Genomic DNA, 25,395 nt, shown 5'->3' with positions numbered 1-25,395 from the left:
AGTTTTCGATCGGTTGACCGATCATCATCAGTGCAATCCTAAAATGTGTACAACCAGATAAAATGATGCAAAGTAGTTAAAATGTTGATTAAGGTTATAAAAAGTTATAGGTTATACTCACTTAGAATCTACATGCTAACCACCAAAGTAAAAATATATGGGTAAAAACCCTTTACAATTGATCCGTCATCGGAACATATGACAAAGATGTGAATTATAACATGGATGAATAAAATATGCAATGTTTTTCGCCCGAGGTACCAATGAGTATTTGGTATAAAACTAATAAGTATTTTTGAAAAATTTAAACGCAGAATGAAAGATTACTTTATTACCGAGGGCTGAAAGTCCCTTAGAATGAATAAAAAGGTTTTTTTAATGACATATTTGAAACTAAAAATCACACTTAAGTTTCTTAGTTTTTCACCCCTGTAACTTATTAAAATAAACATAGAAGTTTTCAGGGACTTTCGGCCCTCGGTCCTAACGTAATCTTTCATTCTGCGTTTAAATTTTTGAAAAATACTTATTAGTTTTCTTAGGATTCGAAAAAAATGAATCCCGTTTATATTCTTGTTATTGGTTTTTTTTTGTATAATAAACGTTACTTACAAGGAATTACTTTTAATATTATTTTGTACAAACTTCTAATTAATAATATTTTCTTGTTCAACTCAAAAAATACTATAAATTTTACCCGAATTTGTACTTTAAAATCGTAGTTTCCAAAGCGGTAGTCCGAAAGTCAGACTACCGACGTCATCAATTGTGACGTTGCCTTTTTCTCTTCATGGCTTGTAAAGGTGGCTATGACCACATACATAGAGTTTTCAGCCAGGAAATTTTTCATAATCTTCATAGCCTTCATAGTCCTCGTTTTCCTTCTACTTTTCCTTGCAAGATTAGTTGCAGTAGTCCATATCTTTTGCTGTTCCCCATTATGTGAATGAAGTATTCGATTTTGGCTGTTTTTATTGTGGTTGGCAGCTCTTTTTCTTTTTGAATTCTTAGCAAAACACCCTGATTAGTAGCGTGGTCCGTATAAGATATCTTCAGGCTTCTACAATTGGGTAATTTGTAAAAAATCTTTTAAAAATTTGTTTTTTTGTTAAAAAAATGACATTTTCACTTTCTAAATGTCTATAAATATTGACTTTCCAAAAAAATGAGTAGAACAAATGTTTAAGGTACTAATAGTACACTTTAGAAGACCAAAAATAATCATTTATTTCAAGATTTTTTTTCTCAGAACCCTTATTAAACAGAAACATAAAACTTTTTACATAATAATATCTAACTCTTAGAGAGTACAAAAAATATATATTTTTTTATTGAAGCACGTACAAGAATATTGTAGAGGGCGCAAAAGTAGAGGCCTCGAAAAATTATGGCGGACAGTTAATCTCAGGGTTGGGATCTCTGAAACGGGCGATTCTTTCACAAAATTTTTTAAAATTTCCGTAAAATCTTTTTTGTGGCATTTTTTACTAACAGTGGTAAATTGTCACGTAAGAAACCTTCCTTTTTCAAATACCGTACGATTTTTTTGTTTCAGAGATCCCAATCCTGAGATTAACTGTCCGCCATCGGCACTACTTTTTTTCGAGGCCTCGACTTTGGCGCCCTCTACAATATACGTGCATAAATAAAAAAAAGATATATTTTTTGTATTCTCTAAGAGTTATGTATAAAAATGTAAAAAGTTTTATGTTCATTTTTAATAAAGGTTCTAAGAAAAAAAGTCTTGAAAAAATGCTTATTTTTGGTCTTCTAAAGTGGACTAGTACCTTAAAATTGATTGATACCTTTTTCGAATTTCCGCGGATTCAAAATTAAATTCAGTCAGAAGTAACTATAGATTATCTTTTTCATACCCGATTTCTTACATTTTTCATGTCCAAACAAGTTGACGTATTTATGTATTCAAAACAAACTTGCTAATTTTGTTTTTTTTTTATTTTCAGATCCCAGGGTCAATGATTGGTTCCTTATGAGTTCGCCATTTTACACGCTTGCTATTTGTTTATTTTATGTATATATTGTAAAAGTATTAGGACCAAAATTTATGGAAAATAGAAAACCTTTTGAATTGAAGAAAGTTTTAGTGATATATAATTTATTTCAAGTGATATTTAGTACGTGGTTATTTTATGAGGTAATTATTATTACATATTTTATCATATTTGAGAAGTTCTATAAATTCATATAAATACATATACATATCTTGATAAAGAAACTAAATTTCTGCAGAACTCGAGGTATTTCTTTCAATTGGTTAGAATCTTACTTGGATAATAGGAAACAATTGGTTAGAGCAAATGATACTGACTCTAGTCTCAAAAACATTGTATGCGGGATACCGTAAGGTTCAACATTTGATCCTCTACTTATACAGGGTGGTTCACCTTATTCGCCTCGGTCTCTGTACGGAAAACCACTTGATATTTTAAAAAAATTTCTTCACAGAAATATACAGGGCCTTTAATACTACAACCTAAAAATAATGTGAGTTATACAGGGTGCTCCAAAAAAGAGTGGTATATCAAAGTTTTATTTTTTCTTATGGAATGCACTATATCTGATGACGTTACTGAATTGACCTTAAAAAATAAGCTATACTTTTATAGGGGTTCCCTATACCTAAATACAGGGTGTTTTGATTTATTTCGATTTTTATGAAAATGTAAGGTTTTAGAAAAAAATAAATATCTACGAATCTAATAATCAGTAACAAATTCCTTCTTGGATCTTAATAATAGACTATTTAGCATACTTAAACAGATGCTTTCTGCAACAAAATTTCTTACAAGGTGGTCAAAATATGAGATTGTTCTATTAATAAATTCAAGCTGTAATAACTTACTTATTTTAAATAGAACACCCTGTATCTTACTAGTCTATCGCGTAGAAAATTTACTTAGCTTTCAATTTATATTAGGGTTTCCTATACGTATCTTTTACAGGGTGGTCAAAATATTAGATTGTTCTATTAACAAATTCAAGCTGTAATAACTTACTTATTTTAAATGGAACACCCTGTATCTTACTAATCTATCGCGTATAAAATTTACTTTGCTTTCAATTCTTATTAGGGTTACCTATGCCTATCTCCCTTCATTTTTGAAATATTTAAAGATTTTCTAATTTGTAAGCTTTAAAAATTAGAATTAAGTACCTATGTCGTGGTTATGTACAACACATCACCAACACCGGCAATATACTTAAATATCTTAGTCAAGATACTTTCGTTAATAAAATTCATATTTTTATCATTTAATCACACAGAGTGTTCTTATTTTAAATGACATACTCGATATTCTATTCTTTATAATGGAAGATATTTAAAATCTCTTCAATTCCATGTAAACATTCTTAATACACATGTTATTCTGTAAATGTTAATTCCCATGTTATTCTGTAAATACCCATTTTTACATATTTTTCTACAATAGGCTCGTTTTCGTCATAGTAGCCATTGCATTTAATTGTCTGTAATTGCGATTCAAAGATTCAAACAAAAAGTGGTGTTCTTAAATTTATTTAATAACCATTGGTTTAAGATATGGAAAATACTTATACGGAATTAAATATAATTTAAGTATCTTCCAGAATACGGCATCTAATACAGGGTATGCAGTTTAATATAAACATATTATTCAATGTCACATGTAGGCCAAAATCAACCAAAATAATACAACACTCTGTGTGATTACATGATAACAATGAAAATTTTATTACTGACAGTATCATGTCTAAGTATATTGCCGGTGTTGGTGATGTGTTGTACATAATATGTAACCACGACATATTTACTTAATTCTAATTTTTAAAGCTTGCAAATTAGGAAATCTTTAAATATTTAACAAATGAAGGGAGATAGGTATAGGAAATCCTAATAATAATTGAAAGCTAAATAAATTGTCTACGCGATAGGCTAGTAAGATACAGGGTGTTCTATTTAAAATAATTTAGTTATTGCAGCTTGAATTTGTTAATAGAACAATCTAATATTTTGACCACCCTGTAAAAAGATAGGTGTAGAAAACCCTAATACAAATTGAAAGGTAAGTATATTTTCTACGCGATAGACTAGTAAGATACAGGGTGTTCCATTTAAATTAAGTAAGTTATTACAGCTTGAATTTGTTAATACAACAATCTCATATTTTGACCACCCTGTAAGAAATTTTGTTGCAGTAAGCATCTGTTTAAGTATGCTAAATAGTCTATTATTACGATCCAAGAAGGAATTTGTTACTGATTCTTAAATTCGTAGATATTTATTTTTTTCTAAAACCTTACATTTTCATAAAAATCGAAATAAATCAAAACACCCTGTATTTAGGTATAGGGAACCCTTATAAAAGTATAGCTTATTTCTTAAGATCAATTCATTTATGCCATCAAATATAGGGCATTCCATAAGAAAAAATATAACTTTGATATACCACTCTTTTTTGGAGCACCCTGTATAATTCACATTATTTTTTGATTGTAGTATTAATGGCCCTGTATATTACTGTGAAGAAATTTTTTTTAAATATCAAGTGGTTTTCCGTACACACACCGAGGCGAATAAGATGAACCACCCTGTATATAAATGACATCACAAATTTAAAAATCAATGGAAACTTTTCTCTTTTTGCTGATTATACCAGTATCACTTGGAGCAACTCAAATATTGCAACTCTTCATGCAACTATAACTTCTGATCTACTTGCAATAAAAACCTGGTCTGATTCTAATTTACTCTTTTTTAACATGGATAAGACAGTACCATTGTCCTATAAAGGAGCTCTTCAATCCTTACTTCTTGATAACAGCCAGATCAGTGCTGTTGATTCTGTAAAATTTGTTGGTATTGTTTTATACAGCTTTCATAAATGGTCCTTTCATATCGATTTGTTAAGTAAGAAACGAGTCTCAGCTTGCTATCCTATATTCTTTTTGTTGGGTGACATATTGGAAGCCTTTGAGATGTGGGTTTGCTGTATGTTTGCTGTTTGCGAAGTATGCTGAAGATCTCTTGGACAGAGCACGTGGCAACAACGAGGTGCTGAGAAGAATAGGGACTGGGAGAGAACTCCTAAATATTGTAAAAAATAGAAAAACAAGCTATCTAGGACATATAAGGAGAAAAATACAACTTTTTATGATTCATAATAGAAGGGAAAGTGGAAGGAAAACAGGTCCAGGAAGGAGAACATGTTCCTGGCTGAAGAATGTTATACCGCATTTACACTCAGTCCTGTTGGACAGGGAATTGGGCAGGGAAGTGGGCAGCGTGAATGTGTAAATAGCTCACTCGCGCTGCTGCTCATGCTACTGCCATTGCAAAGTCAAAGGACTGGTAGAGCGAGCGCGAGTAAGTATTCACATTCAACTACTCTCTCACTCTCCGCCGGCAAAGCGGCAAGTGAGTAAGGGAGCAAGACGATGCTGTCGTCACATTCCATTCTTGAGAGTCGTTCGGTAAATGAGTTGTGAGGACATTGGCGAGGAACTGATGTGAACACCTCACTCGAGTCGATATCGTATTTCGGTCAATATTTCCGGCAGCGGCAGTAGCAGTGGGAATGGCTGAGTATAAATCCGGCATTAGAGATTGGATGGGTATGGACACACATTCGATACTAAGACCAGCGCAAGAAAGAGAGCCATTTAATGTACTTATAGCCATCCTGCAGTAATGGAGAAGGCACATTAAGAAGAAGAAGAGAAGAGTCGCATCTTCGATGTGGCCTTCTTTTTGTGGTTCTAGGTGAGCTGTCCTATCTGACGTTATTTTTAAATTACAAAAAAGAGCAATAAGGTACTGTTTGGCCTCAGATTTTTAACTCTTCTTAACAATTTACAAAGCTCTTAAATAAATAATTTTTGCTCGATCTTTGCCATTTTTTAAGATTCTCATGAGATAAAATTTGTCACTTTCATTGACCGGTCAACATGGAATTTAGAGGTTCACTGCCATTTTAGTCTCTGACGACTAAAGTACTAGTTTTTTGCAATTTTTTTCGTTAAGTAGTTAGATTCTTTATAAGCAGTTTCTTCTTTTACCGTTATCATGAGGTGATAATATATTATTATTAATTTAATTTTTGATAGCGAATCTTTTTCTAAATTAATCATATTGTCTTTTTAATGTTATTAATTTATTCATTTATTTTTTAGAGTTGTGTAGCAGGTTGGTTTAGTCATTATAGTTACAGATGTCAACCTGTAGATTATTCACAGCAACCGTTAGCCATGCGGGTGAGTAAACGAATAACTAATTTTGAATAACAAGAAAAAGATTTATTGATCGTTATCAATTATTGGTCAAACTTATTAAAACTATTAAGATCTGCTTTCATAATTATAAATAAATTATTTTTCGCCACATTAATTAAAATTGTATTCGTCAAAATATTTTGTGAAGCTTTCTTTGGATTTGCTCTTAGCAATACAGTAAAACAATACCTGACAAAGTGAAGAATAGTTTATTCCTCTGTTTCGATATTTGATTAGAATATCTAAAAGAGATACCTTTCAGGTTTTGGAAATAAATGAAACTGAAGTCAAGATGTAAATAAGTAATGGCACTAAGAAAGAAGAAAACAAAAAGAAAAAATGATCGAAAAATGCGAAACAGCCCTAAAAAACAAACAAAAGAACAATGGATTATTTGTCGAACCTATCAGGCAAAAAACCCATACAATTCAACATAGAGAGAGAGAGAGAGAGAGAGTACAAGAGTACAATTCAACAAATTGAAAAGGTAGAAGGATAACATAGACACAATCAAATTAAAACATTCTACAGAGAGCAAGTACAACATAGGCTCCTATATAAGGGCACCCAACTTCGCAAGAGATAAAAATGGAGAAATGCTCACCGCCGAAAATAAAATAATAGAAAGATGGGCTGAATATTTTGCGAAAATTCTGAATGTCCAGAATATTCTTAATGAAAAAGATTAAAACAACGAAAAAATTGGTATAGTCGGTCAGATACAACTGGCCAGTGATTTTAGTAAGTAATTTTGCCAATTTGGCAAAATTAGCAAAAAAAAATAATTACTAAATAGTTAGTAATTTTGCTAATTTTGGAAAATTGGCAAAAAAAAATACAGACTAAAATCACTAGCCAGTTGTGTCTGAGTTTAGCGAACCGACTATATTAAACGGTCGAAATAGAATTACCTCCACCAAGCCTAGAAGAAATCAGGAGTCATAAAAACAGTTACAAACAATAAATCCCTGGTCTGGACATTTTTTCTGGACAAGGTAAATGCAGTAGCGGTAACACAATCAACAGAAGAAGTTCAATATATTTTCTCGAGCTTTGAAGAATCTGCATTAAATATCGGTCTAAAAGTAAATGATTTTTTTAACCTATATGTATAAACCACTATTTTACAAAAAAATGTTTGAATCAACTCTTTTCCTTATTACTCTCTAGTTTAAAAAAAAAGCGTTTCCGTCAGTTTTTATGAAATTAAATTATCATAAATATTCGTTAAGAACCCGCCAAATGTCGGTTTAATAATAAACGTTGTACAGGCTTTATTTACAAAACCAAAAGAAAGGAATTAGCATTTTTCAAAATCATTGAAAATCTTTTGGAAAGGTCATGGACTACACCATGGATGAATATGTAACATAAATAAATTCTTCTTTGAAGGTCAGAATCTTCAGCTGAAATTATTTGCATTAATTGCGTTATTATCTATTTTATTTGTTGTTGATATCATTCGGAGACCGAATTTTTTTGCAACCATTAAGAATTTAATTTTTTATAGACTTTAATAAAGATTTGTTATATGATTTTTATATAAAATAATCTGTTTTTTTTTATTTACCAGCGTTAAAAGGACTTGCCTAATTCGTCTATTTTTGTCTATGATCGTCGTATTTCGTCGCTAAAATTTCAGAAATATATAACTATATTTTTATGTATTTTAAACACGGAACTTACATTATATTAAAAAGAAGAACCTCCTCGAAAACATAAAAAAAGCTTGGACTAAATGAACATCTTTATAAGACCATGCAGAAAGCTGTACTACTCGCGACAGCCAGATATGTACGAAAATTTTTGGAAGATACTCCAGCATACCAGGTCACCTAGGGCTCGATAACACGGAAAGAGTCCCACCAGAGCTCAATCCTTTTGATACCGTAGGTATTTGGGATGAGTCAATTTTCCCCTTAGAGGTAGTGTGGCTAAATCTGGAATAATAAAATTAAAGATTAACATTATTATTATGTGATATATTTTTATTTAATCAATTTCAAATTTGACATATTTCTATTATACAGGGTGTTTGGTAAATAATGGGCCATAGCTTAACCTCAGGTTCCTGAGGTTAAAATAGACCGATTTAAGCTAAATTACCTTAGTACAAAGTTTATAATAACCGTCAAAGTTAAACTTTTTTTATTTATTATTGAATATTTCCTGACAGGTATGAGATAAAAAGATGAAATTTGGTATGTGGGGGTTTTTTGGGTCGAGAAAACTAAATTCCCTACCAAAAATGATGTATTGCCCAGACGGCGCCACATACGCCTTTCAGCACTCATTTATTTCGTTCAATTTTTTTTATCCCTCTCTCTGTATAATTTTGACATTAAAATTTTTATTCTCCTTTTAGTTCTGCTTAAAAAAGGTATACTTTTTTCATCTCCCTAATCTCAACCGTTTTCGAGATAAACGCATTTTAAATCTGCGATACACCATCATTTTTAGCATAATATAATTGTAGTTCCACCCGAAAAATAACTTAAAACCATAATAATTGTGCCAGTTCTCAAATTTGTCATTGCATCGCAAATTCCATTTCAAGAAATTTGCTATACATTTTTGGATAATTTTATGGTTTTAAGTTATTTTTCGGGCGTAACTACATACAATGATATTATGCTAAAAATGATGGTGTATCGCAGATTTAAAATGCGTTTATCTCGAAAACGGTTGAGTTTAGGGAGATGAAAAAAGTATACCTTTTTTAAGTAAAACTAATAGGAGAATAAAAATTTTAATGTCAAAATTATACAGAGTGAGGGATAAAAAAAATTGAACGTAATAAATGAGTACTGAAAGGCGTATGTGGCGCCCTCTGGGCAATACATAATTTTTGGTAGGGAATTTAGTTTTCTCAACCCAAAAAACCCCCACATAACAAATTTCATGTTGTTATCTCATATCTGTCAGGAAATATTCAATAATAAATAAAAAAAAAGTTTAACTTTGACACCCTGTATCTCGGTTATTAAAAACTTTGTACTAAAGTAAGTTAGCTTAAATCGGCCTATTTTAACCTCAGGAACCTGAGGTTAAGCTATGGCCCATTCTTTACCAAACACCCTGTATACAGGGTGTTTCATTAATAATTGTCCATATAGTAACTGAAGAAACCTTAGCACAAAATACGAATATTTAACCTAAAACACTTAAATAAAATGTGGTTCCTTACTGAGTTACAGGGTGTTTTATCTAAAAATTTAAAAATTATTTTTGCTCAGCATTTTAAAACTATTCCACGTATCCTTTTCATACTTGGCAGGAAGTATAGGTACTATACAAACTACTAAATTATGTTAAACAAACGTTTATGGCTATTACCAGAGGCGTACGACTGGGGCAAGTAAATGGTCGACCCTTTCCAAATTCTACGCCACTGGCGAAATTGCTATTTTAGTTCAATTTTTGGATTCTCCAATACTTTCTATGAAAATAATATACTCTTCATTCGTAACGATAAAGTCATTAGTTTTCGAGATATTTGAAGTTAAAAATGAAACAACACGGTTATTTTGATCAGTGTATTGTGTCGCTTCATTTTTAATTTCAAATATCTCGAAAACTAATCATTTTATCGTTACGAATGAAGAGTATATTATTTACATAAAAAGTATTGCAAAATAAAAAAAATTACACTAAAATAGCAATTTCGTTAGTGGCGTAGAATTTGTCAAGGGTCAACCAGTCACTATCCCCTGTCGTCATAGGCGTAACCAGGGGGGGGGGTTTTGGGGGTTGTAACCCCCCCATTGGGATGTACTTTCAGCTCTATACGCTTAACATCATATCCCTCAGATATTTCCAGTAGTTGTAACCCCCCCCTTTCAGGTAGATGTAACCCCCCCCCTTAGGATCATCCTGGTTACGCCTATGCCTGTCGTACGCCTCTGGTAGTAGCTAGAAACGTTTATTTATCTTAATTTAGTAGGGTATCCAGTACCTACACGGTCTGCCAAGTATGATAAGAATATGTCAAATAGCTTTAAAGTACTGGGTACAAATAATTGTTAAATTTTAATCATATGAATCATATCATAAATTAATCAAAATAACTGTGCAGTTTCATATTTAACTTCAAATATCTCGAAAACTAATGACTTTATCGTTACCAATGAAGAGTATATTATTTACGTAGAAAGTATTGTAGAATCTAAAAATGACACTAAAATAGTAATTCCTCCAGTGGCGTAGAATGTGAGAAGGGTCAACCATTCACCATCCCCTGTCGTACGCCTCTGGTAGTAGCTAGAAACATTTGTTTATCATAATTTATTAGGGTGTCTAGTAGCCGCACTTTCTGCCAAGTTTGAAAAGGATACGTCAAATAGTTTTAAAATGCTGAGCAAAAATAGTTTTTAAATTTTTAGATAAAACACCCTGTAACTCAGTAAGGAACAACATTTTATTTAGGTGTTTTAGGTTAAATCTTCGTATTTTGTGCTAAGGTTTCTCCAGTTACTATATGGACAATTATTAATGAAACACCCTGTATAATGGAAAATTATGAAATTATATTTCATAGAAATATCTATAATGGAAAAAACATGTAATATTAATTTATATTTTCAAGCTCATTTTTCATTTCAAAATTTAATATCGCAAATAAATCATCATTTGATTAGCCGATAAACGTAGGTTATTGTCCTTTTTGTTGGAATAAATTATAGGTTATAATAAATTACTGTGATTTGTACAAGATTGCGAGCCATTCAAAAAAATATTAATAATATACGCCAGTTAAATCGAAGTAATAAATACTTATTAAAATAATGTTGTATCTGCTCATTTTTTATATTAATGCCCAAAATATCTAAACTGTATTTTAAAATGCCGTTTATTTAATAAAAAAACATAATTTTCATTATTGGTCTTTGGTAATGAATTTAAAAAATAATAAAAATAAAAAAATAAAAAAAAACTAATTAACTAAAAACATAATTTGTAAAAGTCTCAACATGCGTATGAATTTTTTGAAAATGACGTTTAATGCATAAAAATGAAAAAATAACGTTTTTGATGGGAGGGTGAAGGCACTTTTTCTATCTTATCGGGGGGGATACCTTTTAGTTTTTTAAATTAAACTACATATTATCCGCATACGCTTGTATGTGTGTCTTCACAAACCCTTTGATTAAATTTAAAAATTATGTTCCTATAGAATCTATTTAATAATATAATTATTAAAGTTTAAATATACAATAGCTTCAGAAAAATATTAAAATTCAAAAATATTCTGCAAATACATATAAACGATATAATATTATTTATTATAGTTATCTACAGTTTGCTATATTTAAAGATTTATATTTTATTTTTTATTTTTTATTATTATGTTTTATTTATTTATTTTTTATTTATTTTAGATGGCAAGAGGCTGTTGGTGGTACTACATATCTAAGTTTACAGAATTTTTTGACACGGTAAGTTTTTACTGTTTTTATACATACCTATCTCTCTCTCTCTCTCTTTCTTTCTTTCTTTCTTTCTCTCTACCACACTCTCTTTATTTTAGAATGGCCTCTTCATTGTTTTTTATGTCAATCTTGTAAGAACTAATTCTGTTTTTTATCGTAATTGATGGTTCAATAATTATAATGACATATTCTCACAAATGACCAAGTTTATTACAGTTAATTACAACTATCAATTAAACTAATTAAATAATTGGATTTTAATTTTTTCTAAAATAAGTATAAAAACAAAGTGCATCAACATAATAATTTATATTAATGAATATTTAACTATATTCCAATGTCTGTGATATACATTGTAACACGATATACCGGGTGGTAAATAGTAAAACGGGCCATAGGAAAGTCAATGTAAAATTCTAAACTGTTTAATTCCTGCTTACCTAATTATTTTACATCAAAAGTCATGAGAAAATATTTGTAGAGAATTGAAATCTGTATTAAAATCAAAAGTTAAAATTGTTCTACAACTTAAACGCATTCCAAAACTTTGAAAAATATAATACATTTGCCACAGAAGGTATGTGTGTAAAAGTTAGGCGACATGTTACTATTTTTAACTGACAGTGCTCACACCATTGACTGAATAAAAAATCTTTATTGTTAATACTTTCTCCGCAACTGAGGGTGTCTTATCAACTGTATTGTTTTTAAACAATAAATGATAAAATAAAAATGTTGACAGTTCAAAAATGTGAAAATAATAACTTCATTGTGACACATTATTGCACTGTGTGTGGCTTAATTTTGGGCTGAAAAACTAAAAAGTGTATTATATATTTTTACAAAATTTTGCAATAATATGTTTCATTCGTAGATCAATTTTAACAGTTGTTTTCAATACAGATTTCAATCCTCTACAAATAGTTTCTAATGTCTTTTGATGTAAAATATTTAGGGAAGCAGGAATTCAACATTTTAGAATTTTAAATTGAGTTTCCTTTGGCCCGTTTTCTAATTCACCACTCGGTATATGTTAGTATTAGATAAATAATGTTATGTTCTATTTTCAACTAAAATGCTAATAAGTGACAGAAGATATTACAGACGACAAGAAGACGATTTGAATGTTTAAGAAGTGACAAAGGGCATTTGACAGGTGGCAGCATTTTTTTCAACGAAACTAGAAGAATAGGGTCATCATTTGAAGTTAAAGATTACAATATGGTAGTTGCTACTGCCACAGTTTAATGCTAAAGAATCAGTTAGCTCACTCTCGAATTTTGACTGTTCCAATTTTGCAATCCACTCCTGACCCAAAATTTTGACTGCGCGACGATAACGACCAATCATGGCAAATTCGAGACGATATCGACCAATCACGGCAAACGTAGGGTGCCGGTAGCTATCATTCATCTGCGCGAAGGACGAAAATTTTTGATGAATTTGGTGACATTGTCACCAGAATGGAACATAGAGAACAAAGGATTTTTCGAGGAATGACCCTACTGATTCTTTAGTATTCCACTGTGCTCTGCGCATGTGGAGGGGGGGGGTGAATCGAATCGAATGCTCTCGAGATAAAAAAATTTCCCAGCCTCAACCGGCTCAACCTCTGCTTTGGAGGAGACCATATTTAAGATGAATTCGAAAACTGAGAAGAGAAGGCACCAAGAATTATTATCATCTAGATGAAAGATGGACTAATGAAGGACATTTTGTAAGAAAAAATTTGCAAGATAAACAGGTAACGAATGGTACTACAGGCTTGCTAGGTTTGTTAAATGACTTCTAATGTTTTCGAAGAATATTTTGGTCAAATGATACATTTCCTCTGGATCAATGCTACCGTAGTTATCGATCATTGCCGCATCATTTAAGTTACCATTTAAGATTAAAATGACCATTATCTGAACAGTAACTGGAATATGGAAGAGCTTTTAGATTGGTTTATAAGAAAGGGATAAATGCAGAAGAATGAAAACCTACCCAAAAACTACCGACCTACTCTTACAGTTATGGACATTATACTCACAAGAACGTAAGAAGAATGCTGTAGATTAAAATAGCAAAATAACGTTGTTGCTGTGTCCACCTGTGTGCTGTGTGCTGTGTTGTCATTGGGAACTGAACCCCATTGAATTAATCTGCGATGTGTCACGATAAATAATACCACAGCTAATTCTGAAACTGTTCGTCAACTACTAAATGACTCAGTAACAAAAATTTGATCTGATAATTGACAAAAAGCCAGAGCATCTCAGAGCAGAGAATCAAAAATTCTGAAAACTTAATATGAGAATAGAAGAAACGATAGAGCCAATTATAATTTCCTTGGCAAATGACGCATACCGAGATGAAAATGATTGCAGCATTTTTAAAAGAGCACAAACACACAAACATAAAAGCTGTACAAAACCTTTACCTTGACGCGACGAATGGTATAAAGATGGCTGCAGAATTAAATCTACCTTTTTCAGTCTCAAAAGGACTAATATAAACGTGAAGCCTTAGCAGACTGAAAAAGAAAATATAGCTGGATCGGAATATCAACAAAAGACACGACACTCTATACTCTTCCATTTGTTGATAATAATGTTATCACAGCAGCTGATCTGGATGACGCATCGTGTATGATCCGTAAATTACAGGAACAGTTGGCTGAATGTGGCTTGGACATTAATCTAGGCAGAACAGAACATAAATATGGTGATTCTGCTGGTGGTGATTGTGATCCTGATGATGGTGGTGATACTGAAGAAGAATTCAAGCTTGAGAATCTCGACTTTAAAGATTGTGAGAATTTTAAATATCTATATCTTTCTAGAAGTCATATTCTCTAATACAGATACCTCTGATGTAGACGTTAATAATAAAGTAACTCAAGGTAAGAGATAAGGCAATTGAACTCAGTATTATGGAATGATAAACTTAGAGGAGACATTAAACGCTAGATTTATAAAGCAATAATAAAAAGTGTATCTACATATTAATCTGAAGTTTGGATAGTTAAAAAAGAATGTGTGTGTACTTTGTACGCACGTAAGAAGTTATACTTCTACTACATATTATATGATTTTTAAGACAATACCAAAAATTTAAAAAAATAAAAGAATAAAACGCACACAAACACATTGAAAAATGCCACAAAGAAAAAATGATTTCTGAACGATAATTGTTGGCAAAAATTTTAAATACGCATTTTCTGAAAAAATATATATATAACAAATATACTTACAATCATAAAATGCATAAAAAAATAAAAAAATAAAAACTTGCATCGGGAATCGAACCCGTGAATTTCGCGGCGCTTTGATTCGTAATCGAAGCCTAGACTCACTCGTCCAATTCCACATTATTTGTCATATGGAAAAATAGGGTGACTGAACGTTTTACTGTTTGACAGTTGTTTTGAATATAATTAAATTATGTAGTTTAAATTTTGTGGAAGAAAATATTAAAATATAACAAAACAGTAAGAAAACAATATATTAGATGAAGATTGGTAGAACTTTTGTTGGTAATCAAATTAAGTATGTAAATCAAAGCATTACATACCTACTAGATAAATAAATCTACGCCAAAAAATCATAATTTAAAAATAAAAATCGGACCTAATTTGGGATTCTCTCTAAAATCCCCATTCTTGAGAAAATAAATGTACAGTAGAGCGTCGATTTTCCGAACGTCGATCAACCGAACGACCGCTTATTCGAACTATCGACTCCCGCGTCCCTCACTCGAATACCGAGCAAGCGTTAGTAATTGACGCTTAAAATATCTTCAATTTTCTTCAATATTGTATCCAAAAATAATTATGTTGTTGCAAAGACTGCACTTTTTTGTTTAGTTGCTAGTTGTCATTATCAAGATATAAATAAATATGTAGGTACATAAATATGGCTTTTATTCACTTGTAGATAAATATGTATGACTATAAATATGTATCAATATATTGTAGTTCGATTATCCGAACAAATCGGTTTTCCGAACACCTATGTCACCCAATTAGTTCGGATAATCGACGCTCTACTGTATTTCAACCTAATTAATCCAAATGTATAATTACAATATGATTATAATAAAAACTACTTACCAAATTAGAATGAGTTTTCCTTGTCCAAAATAGTCCAAAAGTCCAAACATATAGGAAGGTATATGAAAACTATTTAAAAAGGCAGTATAACTATTAACTAACTTTTGTTTGTTGTTTCTTTTCACACAAATTTTAAAACGCAACAACCATAAATAATCTAACTATAGCTGTGCCACAGCCGCCATATTGAATAATTTTTGACATGACATTTGAACATACAATCAGAACAAAGTTATAATGCGCATGCGCCGGGTTCATAGGTTTTAACATATAAAAATTCACCCTCATATCGCCGGTAAAGAAGTATAACTTCAATAATGGACAAAGATAAAAATTGAAGGCTGTGGAGATGGATGGAAGAAAAAGCTGTTGGATCTCCAAGCTCGAACACAGAAGGAATGATAAGATCAGACGGAGGATGCAAGTAAAAGCTAATATTCTCTATATACGATTGATATGAAGCTGCTTGCCTATGTGGTACGGACACCACCAGAGAATGGAAGAGAGTGGATAACCGAAAAGAGTGTAAAAGAGGCGTTGGAAGGAAGAAACGAGGATGGCCAACGAGGACTTGGAATAGTTGAGGTTCAAAAAGCAAAGGCAGCGAGGGAATTAGATCAAAATGACTGAATTGACATATATCCAAAATTAAGGAGTCAAAATTAAGGAGTCAAACGGTATATTAAGCTATAATATTATAGTTTCATTAAGTGCAAAACTTTAATATTCTGTGACAAACAAAAGTAGTGTTGACAAAAAAATAAAACGGTTCTCACTTCTCACAGATATAATTATGTTTTCTATTTATCATCATCTTCATTCATTTAATTTTTTTGTTTGTTCTTTAATATCATTCATACAAATTTTGTATTTGTTTATTTATTTCTTAATAATACCAATATTATTATAAAAAGGAAAGAATCCCTCTCATTGGCTGTATACCATAATAAAAATTACTAAAGAAATAAAATATTCCTTTGTAGATGGTATATAATTTATTTAAAATTTTCTAAAATAGATCCAAGTTGGACTTAAAGTGGGTACATCACTAGTACAATACAAACAAACGTTTTCGGATTAATCAGTCCATCATCAGGTTAAAGCTTAAAATAAGTAAACCACTGTATAAGAATGACAAAGTTAAATTTTGAGTATTAAAAAGTTAGGAAAAATTAAAACATGTGGTTACTTACTCCAGATCCAAAGTAGTTGAAACTAGCTACTGTGGTAGGTCAAATGACCTTAGCAGTATAAAAAATTAGCCATTTCGACTGCATCGAGAGTGACAATAAGTCGATGTTACTTTACTTTACACTTTATTCTTGTTTATTTATTTAGCGTATGGCTTAAGTATATCACAGAATATAGTTAGATTTATGCATTATACAATGCATCACAAACAGATGTCCAATTTTTTTATATATTCGATTGACCCTTCGGTTGCCATTACAAAGTCTATAGGGTCGCCTGTGTATGCTCTGCGTGGGCAGTCCTGAACAATGTGACTGATCGTCTGTCTTGCAGCGCCGCAGTCACAAGAAGGCGAGGGGAGTTTACCCCATCTGTGGAGGGAGTCGGCGCATCTTCCACAGTTTGTTCGAATTCGATTTAGGGCTGCCCAAATCTTACGGGGACGTTCAAATTCGCCAGGTTTCCCTATGATGTCCGGTAGACTATGGTAATGCGGATCTGTCCTACTTTCCCAATCTTCTCTCCATCGGGTATTTAAGTCAAAGTTGGATTGCTGCAGCGCTTGAGCAGATTGTAGAGGGGGTAACCTGGATCGGAGACGGTTTCCAAGAATATCGGGGATGTCGTTGTGGACTAGAAGCTGGCGACTGTCCATTATTTTGTTATATTCTTTAACCAATGCATGTTCGCGGCGTAGGTTGGGTGGTGCTATATTACTAAGGGTAGGTAGCCACATTGTAGGGGTGGGCTTAATTGTGCCTGTTATCATACGCATAGTACGGTTTAGTTGGGTGTCGACCAGGTGGGTATGCCTGCTATTTAGCCACACTGGAGCACAGTATTCTGCCACCGGATATATCAGGCCAAGAGCAGAGGATCTTAATGTTGATGCTGTGGACCCCCATGTAGTGCCGCAGAGTTTCTGTATTATATTGTTGCGTGTTTTCAATTTTGCTGCTGTTTTCGTCAGGTGTTCTCTGAATGTGAGCGTTCTGTCTAGAGTAACCCCAAGGTATTTCGGGTATTTATTGTGTTTTAACAGCTTGTTATTAAAATACACTCGCAATTCTCTGTTTGCCAACTTGTTGTTTAGATGAAAAGCTGATACTTCAGTTTTTGTAGTACTTGGCTGTAGTCTCCATTTCTTAAGGTATTCGCTGAGGATGGATAAGTCATTCGTGAGAGTGATTTCTGTAGTTTCTAAAGATTGGTGGCTTGTTGCAAGGGTCCAGTCGTCAGCATATCCAAACTTCCGAGATTCGGTTTCAGGCATGTCAGCAATATAGAGGCTGAAAAGTAAAGGGGCAAGGACAGAACCCTGTGGAAGACCATTGTTAAGTTTCATCTGTCTACTCGTCTCCTTTCCCATTATAACCTGGAAGGCTCTGTTGGTCAGCATGTTGTCAATGAGGTTAATTATCTTTCTGCAGGGGATAATGCGGGCCAGTTTATATATTAATCCCTGTCTCCAAACAGTATCATATGCTGCTGTTAGATCTATAAATACTGTTGCTGTCTTTTGTTTCTTTTGAAAACTAGCTTCTATAAAAGTTGTTAATGACAGCACTTGGTCCGTACAGCTTCGATGAGGGCGGAAGCCAGCTTGTTCAATGGGGACATTTTCTAGTACCCTGTGACTAATTCTGTTGAGGAGAAGCTTTTCTAATAGTTTATATACCATGCTGAGTAGAGCTATGGGGCGGTAGTTTTCTGGCTTATCGTTTGATTTGCCCGGTTTCGGAATTGCAATTATCTTTGTTCGCTTAAGTGAGAAAGGAATGTTACCTGACTGAAGTATATCATTAAAGAACATTGCAAGCCACTGTTTCGTGTATGCACCACTGTGTATCAAGAACTCTGGATGGATACCATCAAACCCAGGTGCTTTACCTGATTTCATTTCTTTCAGCGCATGTGTGATTTCAGAAATAAGTATTCTTGCTGAATATTCGGAGTTCGTTCTGTTCATTTGTTTTAATGCCCTTAAGTCTCTTTTCACGTTGGTAGTATGTGTTCGATCTCGTGGAGCTCTGGATAGAGATACTATATGGGAGGCAACCTTGTTAGGAGACATTTTAGACTCTCTGGATTCCAGCTGGTTAGCTCCTCCAATTTTCCGCAACAAGGACCATGCCTGCCGGCTTGATTTTTTGAAGTCAAGGTTTTCGACAGTCTTTATCCATTTTTGGCGTCTAGCTGTATCGATGTTGTGTAAAAGCTCATCGGCTATTTCTCGGTCACCACTTTCGAGAAACTTCGTGTATAAGTCTTCACATGTTTCAGTCCATCCAGGCACATATTCTTTGCGATACCCCCTAGGGATGGTTTTCTTGGCAGTGCTTATTACTGCGCCCACAAACCTCTCATAATGTTTGCTGGTTGGAGGGACCCAGCTCAAGGTCCGGTCTAGTTGTTCAGATAATTTCTTCCAGTTTGCTTTTCTAAGATTCCACCTGGGTCGAGGATATGATCTAATTATTGGAATTGATATTCCGATGGTGATAAGCACCGGACGATGTTGAGTATGTGGGAAGTCTGCAAGGACACTTCTCGCAGTTGTTAGTGGTCTGTCATTGGTATCTTTTGAGACAAAACATAGGTCTGGGTTATATTCTTTTCTCCATGCAGCTGATTTAAATGTTCCTCTGTCGACTTTATTCTTGTAACATCGACTTATTGTCACTCTCGATGTAGCCGAAATGGCTAATTTTTTATACTGGTAAGGTCATTCGACCTACCACAGTAGCTAGTTTCAACTACTTTGGATCTGGAATAAGTAACCACATGTTTTAATTTTTCCTAACCTTTTAACAGTCACAATTTAACTTTATCATTCTTTTTTTTCTTATTTTTTTTTTTTAAATGGCATAAACAATAGTCATTCAGCCAGTTGCAATAAACAATATACAATCCTATCCCTAATACAAAATTAAACAGAAACAATATAGTAATGCAATAAATAATACGATACAATAATAATACAATAAAAACAATAATGGAACTCTGATAAAGTGATAAAACATTAATGGCAAAAAAAAGGATGCAAATCTGAACTTAAATCATAAAAAATATCATGCCCGCGTACAAATCTTATAGGACCGTGCGTGTATCTGACAAGAAATCTATAATGATATTGTATATTTGTTGTGAGCCTGTAGCCAGCAAAGACTGTATATTGAATGGTGCATGCATATCAAGTTTAATTAAATTTTTATAGAGAGAGTTTGAATGCTGTTGAAACTTAGTACATTCAAAAAAGATATGATCAAGATCACCCTGCTTTCCGCAATGTTTGCAATTATCGTCTTCAATCACATACATTTATTTTATATAAATGACTTGGATAGCAAGCGTGCCCAAAACGTAGTCGATTTATAGTTGTTATATATTTACGTGGGGCTTTAAACTCTTAAACCAGGTACTTTGTGGAATCACTGGTTGTAGAGTGGTGTATCTTGTGGGGTTTGTTAAGCAGTAAAGATTCCATTGATCTTTCCATATCGATAGTTGGTTTCTTTTAAAAATAGTAATAACATCTGATACACATAAAGAATATGACAATAAAGTGCCTGATGTTATACTGGATTTAGCTAAGTAATCTACATACTCATTATCTTTGAATCCAATATGTGCCTTAACCCAAATAAATTTTATATTGAAGCCAGAGTCTTCTAACTGCTTTAACATATCCTTTATTAAAAATATGTAAGGATTACTAAAAGTTTTGGGCAAAAAAGTATTTTTGATATTCTGTAAAACTGATAGGCAGTCTGAAAGAATTAACGTTTTTTTAGTATAAGAGTTCTTAATATATTTCAACGCTTCGATTATGGCCAATGATTCCGCAGAGAAAATTGAAAACTCATTGGGAAGTTTGTACTTGAATTCTAAACCTATTGAGGGTAAAAAATAAGCACAACCAGTCCCTTCTCTTGATTTAGATGCATCTGTGTATATAACTGTTGCATCACTGTAGCAGTTCAAAATAGATTTCAGGATATTATACAGTGGTTTACTTATTTTAGGCTTTAACCTGATGATGGACTAATTAGTCCGAAAACGTTTGTTTGTATTGTACTAGTGATGTACCCACTTTAAGTCCAACTTGGATCTATTTTAGAAAATTTTAAATAAATTATATACCATCTACAAAGGAAGATTTTTACTTCTTTAGTAACCAATATTATTTTTACATGTAGAGGCTCACAAATATTTAATCTTTTGCAGTTTTTCTTCGTTCTTCGTAAAAAGTACGACCACGTTTCAACACTTCACGTTATTCACCATGGAGTTATGCCGATGTCTGTGTGGTTTGGTGTTAAATTCACTCCCGGTGGCCATTCCAGTTTCTTCGGATTCCTGAACACCTTTGTCCACATCATTATGTACAGCTATTATCTACTTGCTGCTCTTGGACCGAGGTACCAGAAGTATCTCTGGTGGAAGAAGTACTTAACAGCCATCCAAATGGTAAGTCAAACAAATTCCTACATTTAAAATACATAGAATACATAAAATACAATCTTATATTGGTGGAGATACGTGTATGATATACTAGTATGCTTTACAGGAACTAACAGACAACTTGACCAATTTCTATCATATATTAATTCACTTCATAATAATATTGAGTTTACAATAGAAACAGAACAGAATAACTCCATAAACTTTCTAGATGTAACGATTTCCAGAATACACAACAAACATTAAATAATTATACTTTTGTTACGGACCAAGCATGCACAAATTACTTTTTAAATTCACCTGCTCATAGAATGACAAATACTTATAATAAATTGTCTAGCGTTGTGGATATTGATATCTTCTTTCATAAAGCGGATATGATTAAAAAACTATTGAAGAATCACTTTCTTGAAACTTAGTCTTTTGGTGTATTCAGTCTTGTTATCGCTTATTTTCTCATTTCTTTTCTTTTTTCTTCTCTTTTGTTCATACATATTATATCATTTTCTGTATTTATGTTCTTACTTCAATGAATATTTTTACTTTTAGTTTGTAGTTATATATCAGTTTGTAAAATTGTAAATGTATCTGAAATTCTCTAGTGGATACTTTTATGGGTTTGTCCTGTCTGTATCCCAAATAAAATAAAATAAACATGAGTTCTCCGTATATCATAAACCTACCCATACTGACACAACTATACACAATTCATCATCCCATCCTACACAACACAAATTAGCAGCCTACCATAGCATGATACATAGACTGACAGAAATTCCCATGACAAAAAATAACTTCGAGATAGAACTAAACATCATTAAACAAATAGCAGTAAACAAAGGCTATAACGAACAAACAGTTAACAAAATTTTAAACCAAAAACTCCATAAGAAAGCCCTGAAATTAGTGTATCCACCACCACAGAAAGAACCCAGTACCTTCTGCTCTCTCACATATACTGGCAAGATAACAACAAAAATAGCCAGATACATAAAAAAGAAAAGAATAACACCAGCTTTCAGAACTAACAACAACTTAAGCAAATATATTAAGAACAATAAAAGCCGAAAGAGAAAGCAACTACAGAGTGGTGTGTACAAACTAACTTGTGGTGACTGTCCGAAAACGTACATCGGTCAAACTGGCAGAACTTTTGACAAACGGATAGCAGAACACAAAAGGGCATTCAACAATAGAAAAACAGACACTTCTACATACGCACTTCACCTTCTAGATCATAATCATTCTTTCAATGAAGAGTTTCAAATTCTGCATATTCAAAATAAAGGCCTTAAGCTATCTTTTTTAGAATCTATGGAAATTAATAAACTGAAAAATTCAGATATAATTCTGAATGACCAACTCGAGACAAACAGCTCCCCACTCCTCAACCTCTTCAGTTGAAGACTTAAAAAGGCAAACACATTGTAAACTATATTACTTGAGAAAGGCACTCTGCCGAAACAGGTGTAGTCACTTAGTTATAATAAATTTTGTGGAAGTATAGAAAACAAACGTTTTCAGTGTTTTATTGTTAGATAAAATACATAGAAGCAAATGTCATTATAAACAAATAAAATTCTATAAGGTAGGTAGTTGAATCATAGGAAATATTAGGTAAAATACAACTTCGTACTACAAATTCAAATTCTTCTTCTACCTACTCACTTGATAGAATTATGTCCTATTTTTGAACATAGGCGTAACCAGGGGTGGTTTTGGGGGTTATAACCTCCACTTTGGGATCTTCTTTGAGCTCTATACGCTTAACATCAATATGTGTTGTTGACAAATCAAGCCATTTTGAAGTTGTAACCCCCCCTCTTAGGATCATCCTGGTTACGCCTTTGTTTTCGAATGCCTTCTTAACGGATATTCAGGTTAGAATCACTATCTGTTTCTTTCAGTTATGTATCGCCATTCCATTGCTCAGCAATGGAAGACAGATGTTGCAAATACGCTTGAAGGACAAAAAATTAAACGAGTGGATTCGAAATATTACAAAGTTGATGGATGTAAGAGAAAAAGTAGCCGAATATAAATGGAAATTTGCAGGGCACAACATCAGACACAGAGACGATAGGTGGAACAAGGAAATATTACACTGAAAACCATACGAATACAAAAGAAGTAGAGGAAGACCACAAATGATATGGATGGATGACTTAAAGAGGCAAGCCGATCCCAGATGGATGACCTTATCTCACGACAGACACAAATGGAGATATGAAGGGGAGCCCTACGTCCTAAAATGGATAATATGGGCTACATAGATAGATAGATAGATAGATAGATAGATAGATGTATCGTCTTTAAGCTAGGTTTCTTTCAGTTGTATAACGTCATTTATTCTTCTGGTCATAGTTTTAGTTAAGTTTAAAATTTCGTTCTGTGGTATTGCTTTCCATATTTCTAAAAGAGCCACCCGAGTTGACAAAAAGTAATAGTCTAGTCGCAACATAGGGGGTTCCGTGGGAAATTCTAGCTGGCCGTGATTTGATGGTGGTATTATAGGTTTTTGGGTCGCTGAATCCAATGAAAGTGGTGTGGAAGCCCAAATATGGTGCGTTTAATTGTTATTAACAAATTATGGTAAAATTAAGTATTTTTCAGGTACTATTAGAAGCCCTTTGAAGAAATTGACAGTGTTAAGGTCTTCTCTGGTGTATTTTTGGTCGATGAATCGAATGCGACTAGTCGTGATTACTCAAAATATTTTCTGATTTTGTTAATAGCAAAATAATTGTTTAATCGCCGAAAAACTCGAAATAATGCGCTAACTACAGCACGGTTGTAGTCTTTTTCATAGCATTTTTATACGCTTAATCGATTGCCACTAGTCGTGATAGCTTAAACCACGTTCCGACTTTATTATTAATAAATGATTGCAAAAATAACGGTTCATACTACGTCTACTCACGGTTTTTGCTCTGAATTTTAAAAAACCACTTGAATTGACATTAAATTTGGCATACACGTAGCTAAGACGTCAAACAACACAAGTGATATTGTATCGATGTGTTCTTTTACCTTGGGGGTGAGTTTCACCCTTTTCGGGAGGTGAAAAAAGAAACTTTTTAAGTAAGTCCGGAAGTAGATAAACTGATTAATTCTAAGCAACTTTTGTTGTATAGAGTTTTTTCACTAAGTCAGTACTTTTCGAGTTATTTGCGACTGAAAATGTTCATTTTTCGACAAAAAAACACGTTTTTGGTGGTTTTATAAGCACTTTCGAACTGATGAAACTTTACAGATCATATAAATACAACATAAGTAAAGCAACTTGTGCAGCGGTAACGATTAATTTCATTTGAGATGCTAATTAGGGGGCTATTTTCCCATTTTTTTTACCAAAAAAAAGTAAGAAACTTAATTTTTGAGCAAGAATAAAGTTTTTTTAAAGCTTTAAAAAAGTTGTAATGAGCTTTCCTCAAAAAGTGCTTCATTTTTTGGTTATTTTATGTTGAAATATTCGATTTGGAATTTGACGAATATGAACCTGTTGTTCATTAGCTACAACTCCGCTTCTACTGGGTCTACGGACCTTACACAACACCATTTTTTTCACTTTTTTATAGTCTATATTTTTGCTAAAATATATATTTTTTTAAATACTTACTTTTTGAGTTATTTGCGAAAAACCGTCTAAAACGTGGGCTTTTTGTTGAAAAATGAACATATTCACTCGCAATGCTCGCAATTAACTCGAAAAATATTGACTTGGTGAAAAAATTGTATAGAACAAAAGTTGCTTAGAATTAATCAGTTTTAAAGGTTTCTTTTTTCACCCCCGAAAAGGGGTGAACTTCACCCCCAGGGTAAAAGCACACATCGGCACAATATTACTTGTTTTGTTTGACATGTTAGCTACGTGTATATAGTGTATTCCACGAATATACGACTGTTTTGGATTATCGCGGCAACGAATATTTTAGTGTGCAACATAAG

At 32.7% G+C, this 25,395-nt stretch overlaps 1 protein-coding gene across 5 annotated transcripts in view; it reads left to right on the top strand.

Annotated features, from left to right (window-relative positions):
• LOC126879981 (elongation of very long chain fatty acids protein-like) overlaps nucleotides 1-25,395 on the top strand; it is a 374,900-nt gene that overhangs the window by 335,192 nt on the left and 14,313 nt on the right. For all 5 annotated transcript variants that reach the window (XM_050643430.1, XM_050643429.1, XM_050643432.1 and 2 more), the window contains 4 exons: nucleotides 1,965-2,155; nucleotides 6,172-6,252; nucleotides 11,649-11,705; nucleotides 21,211-21,453. In XM_050643430.1, the coding sequence (XP_050499387.1) occupies nucleotides 1,965-2,155; nucleotides 6,172-6,252; nucleotides 11,649-11,705; nucleotides 21,211-21,453 (572 nt within the window). The remainder of the gene's footprint in view (nucleotides 1-1,964; nucleotides 2,156-6,171; nucleotides 6,253-11,648; nucleotides 11,706-21,210; nucleotides 21,454-25,395) is intronic.

The sequence above is a fragment of the Diabrotica virgifera genome, chromosome 2 (assembly GCF_917563875.1).
Source record: "Diabrotica virgifera virgifera chromosome 2, PGI_DIABVI_V3a".
Taxonomy (NCBI): Eukaryota; Metazoa; Arthropoda; class Insecta; order Coleoptera; family Chrysomelidae; genus Diabrotica; species Diabrotica virgifera.
This window is presented reverse-complemented; position numbering and strand designations above follow the sequence as displayed.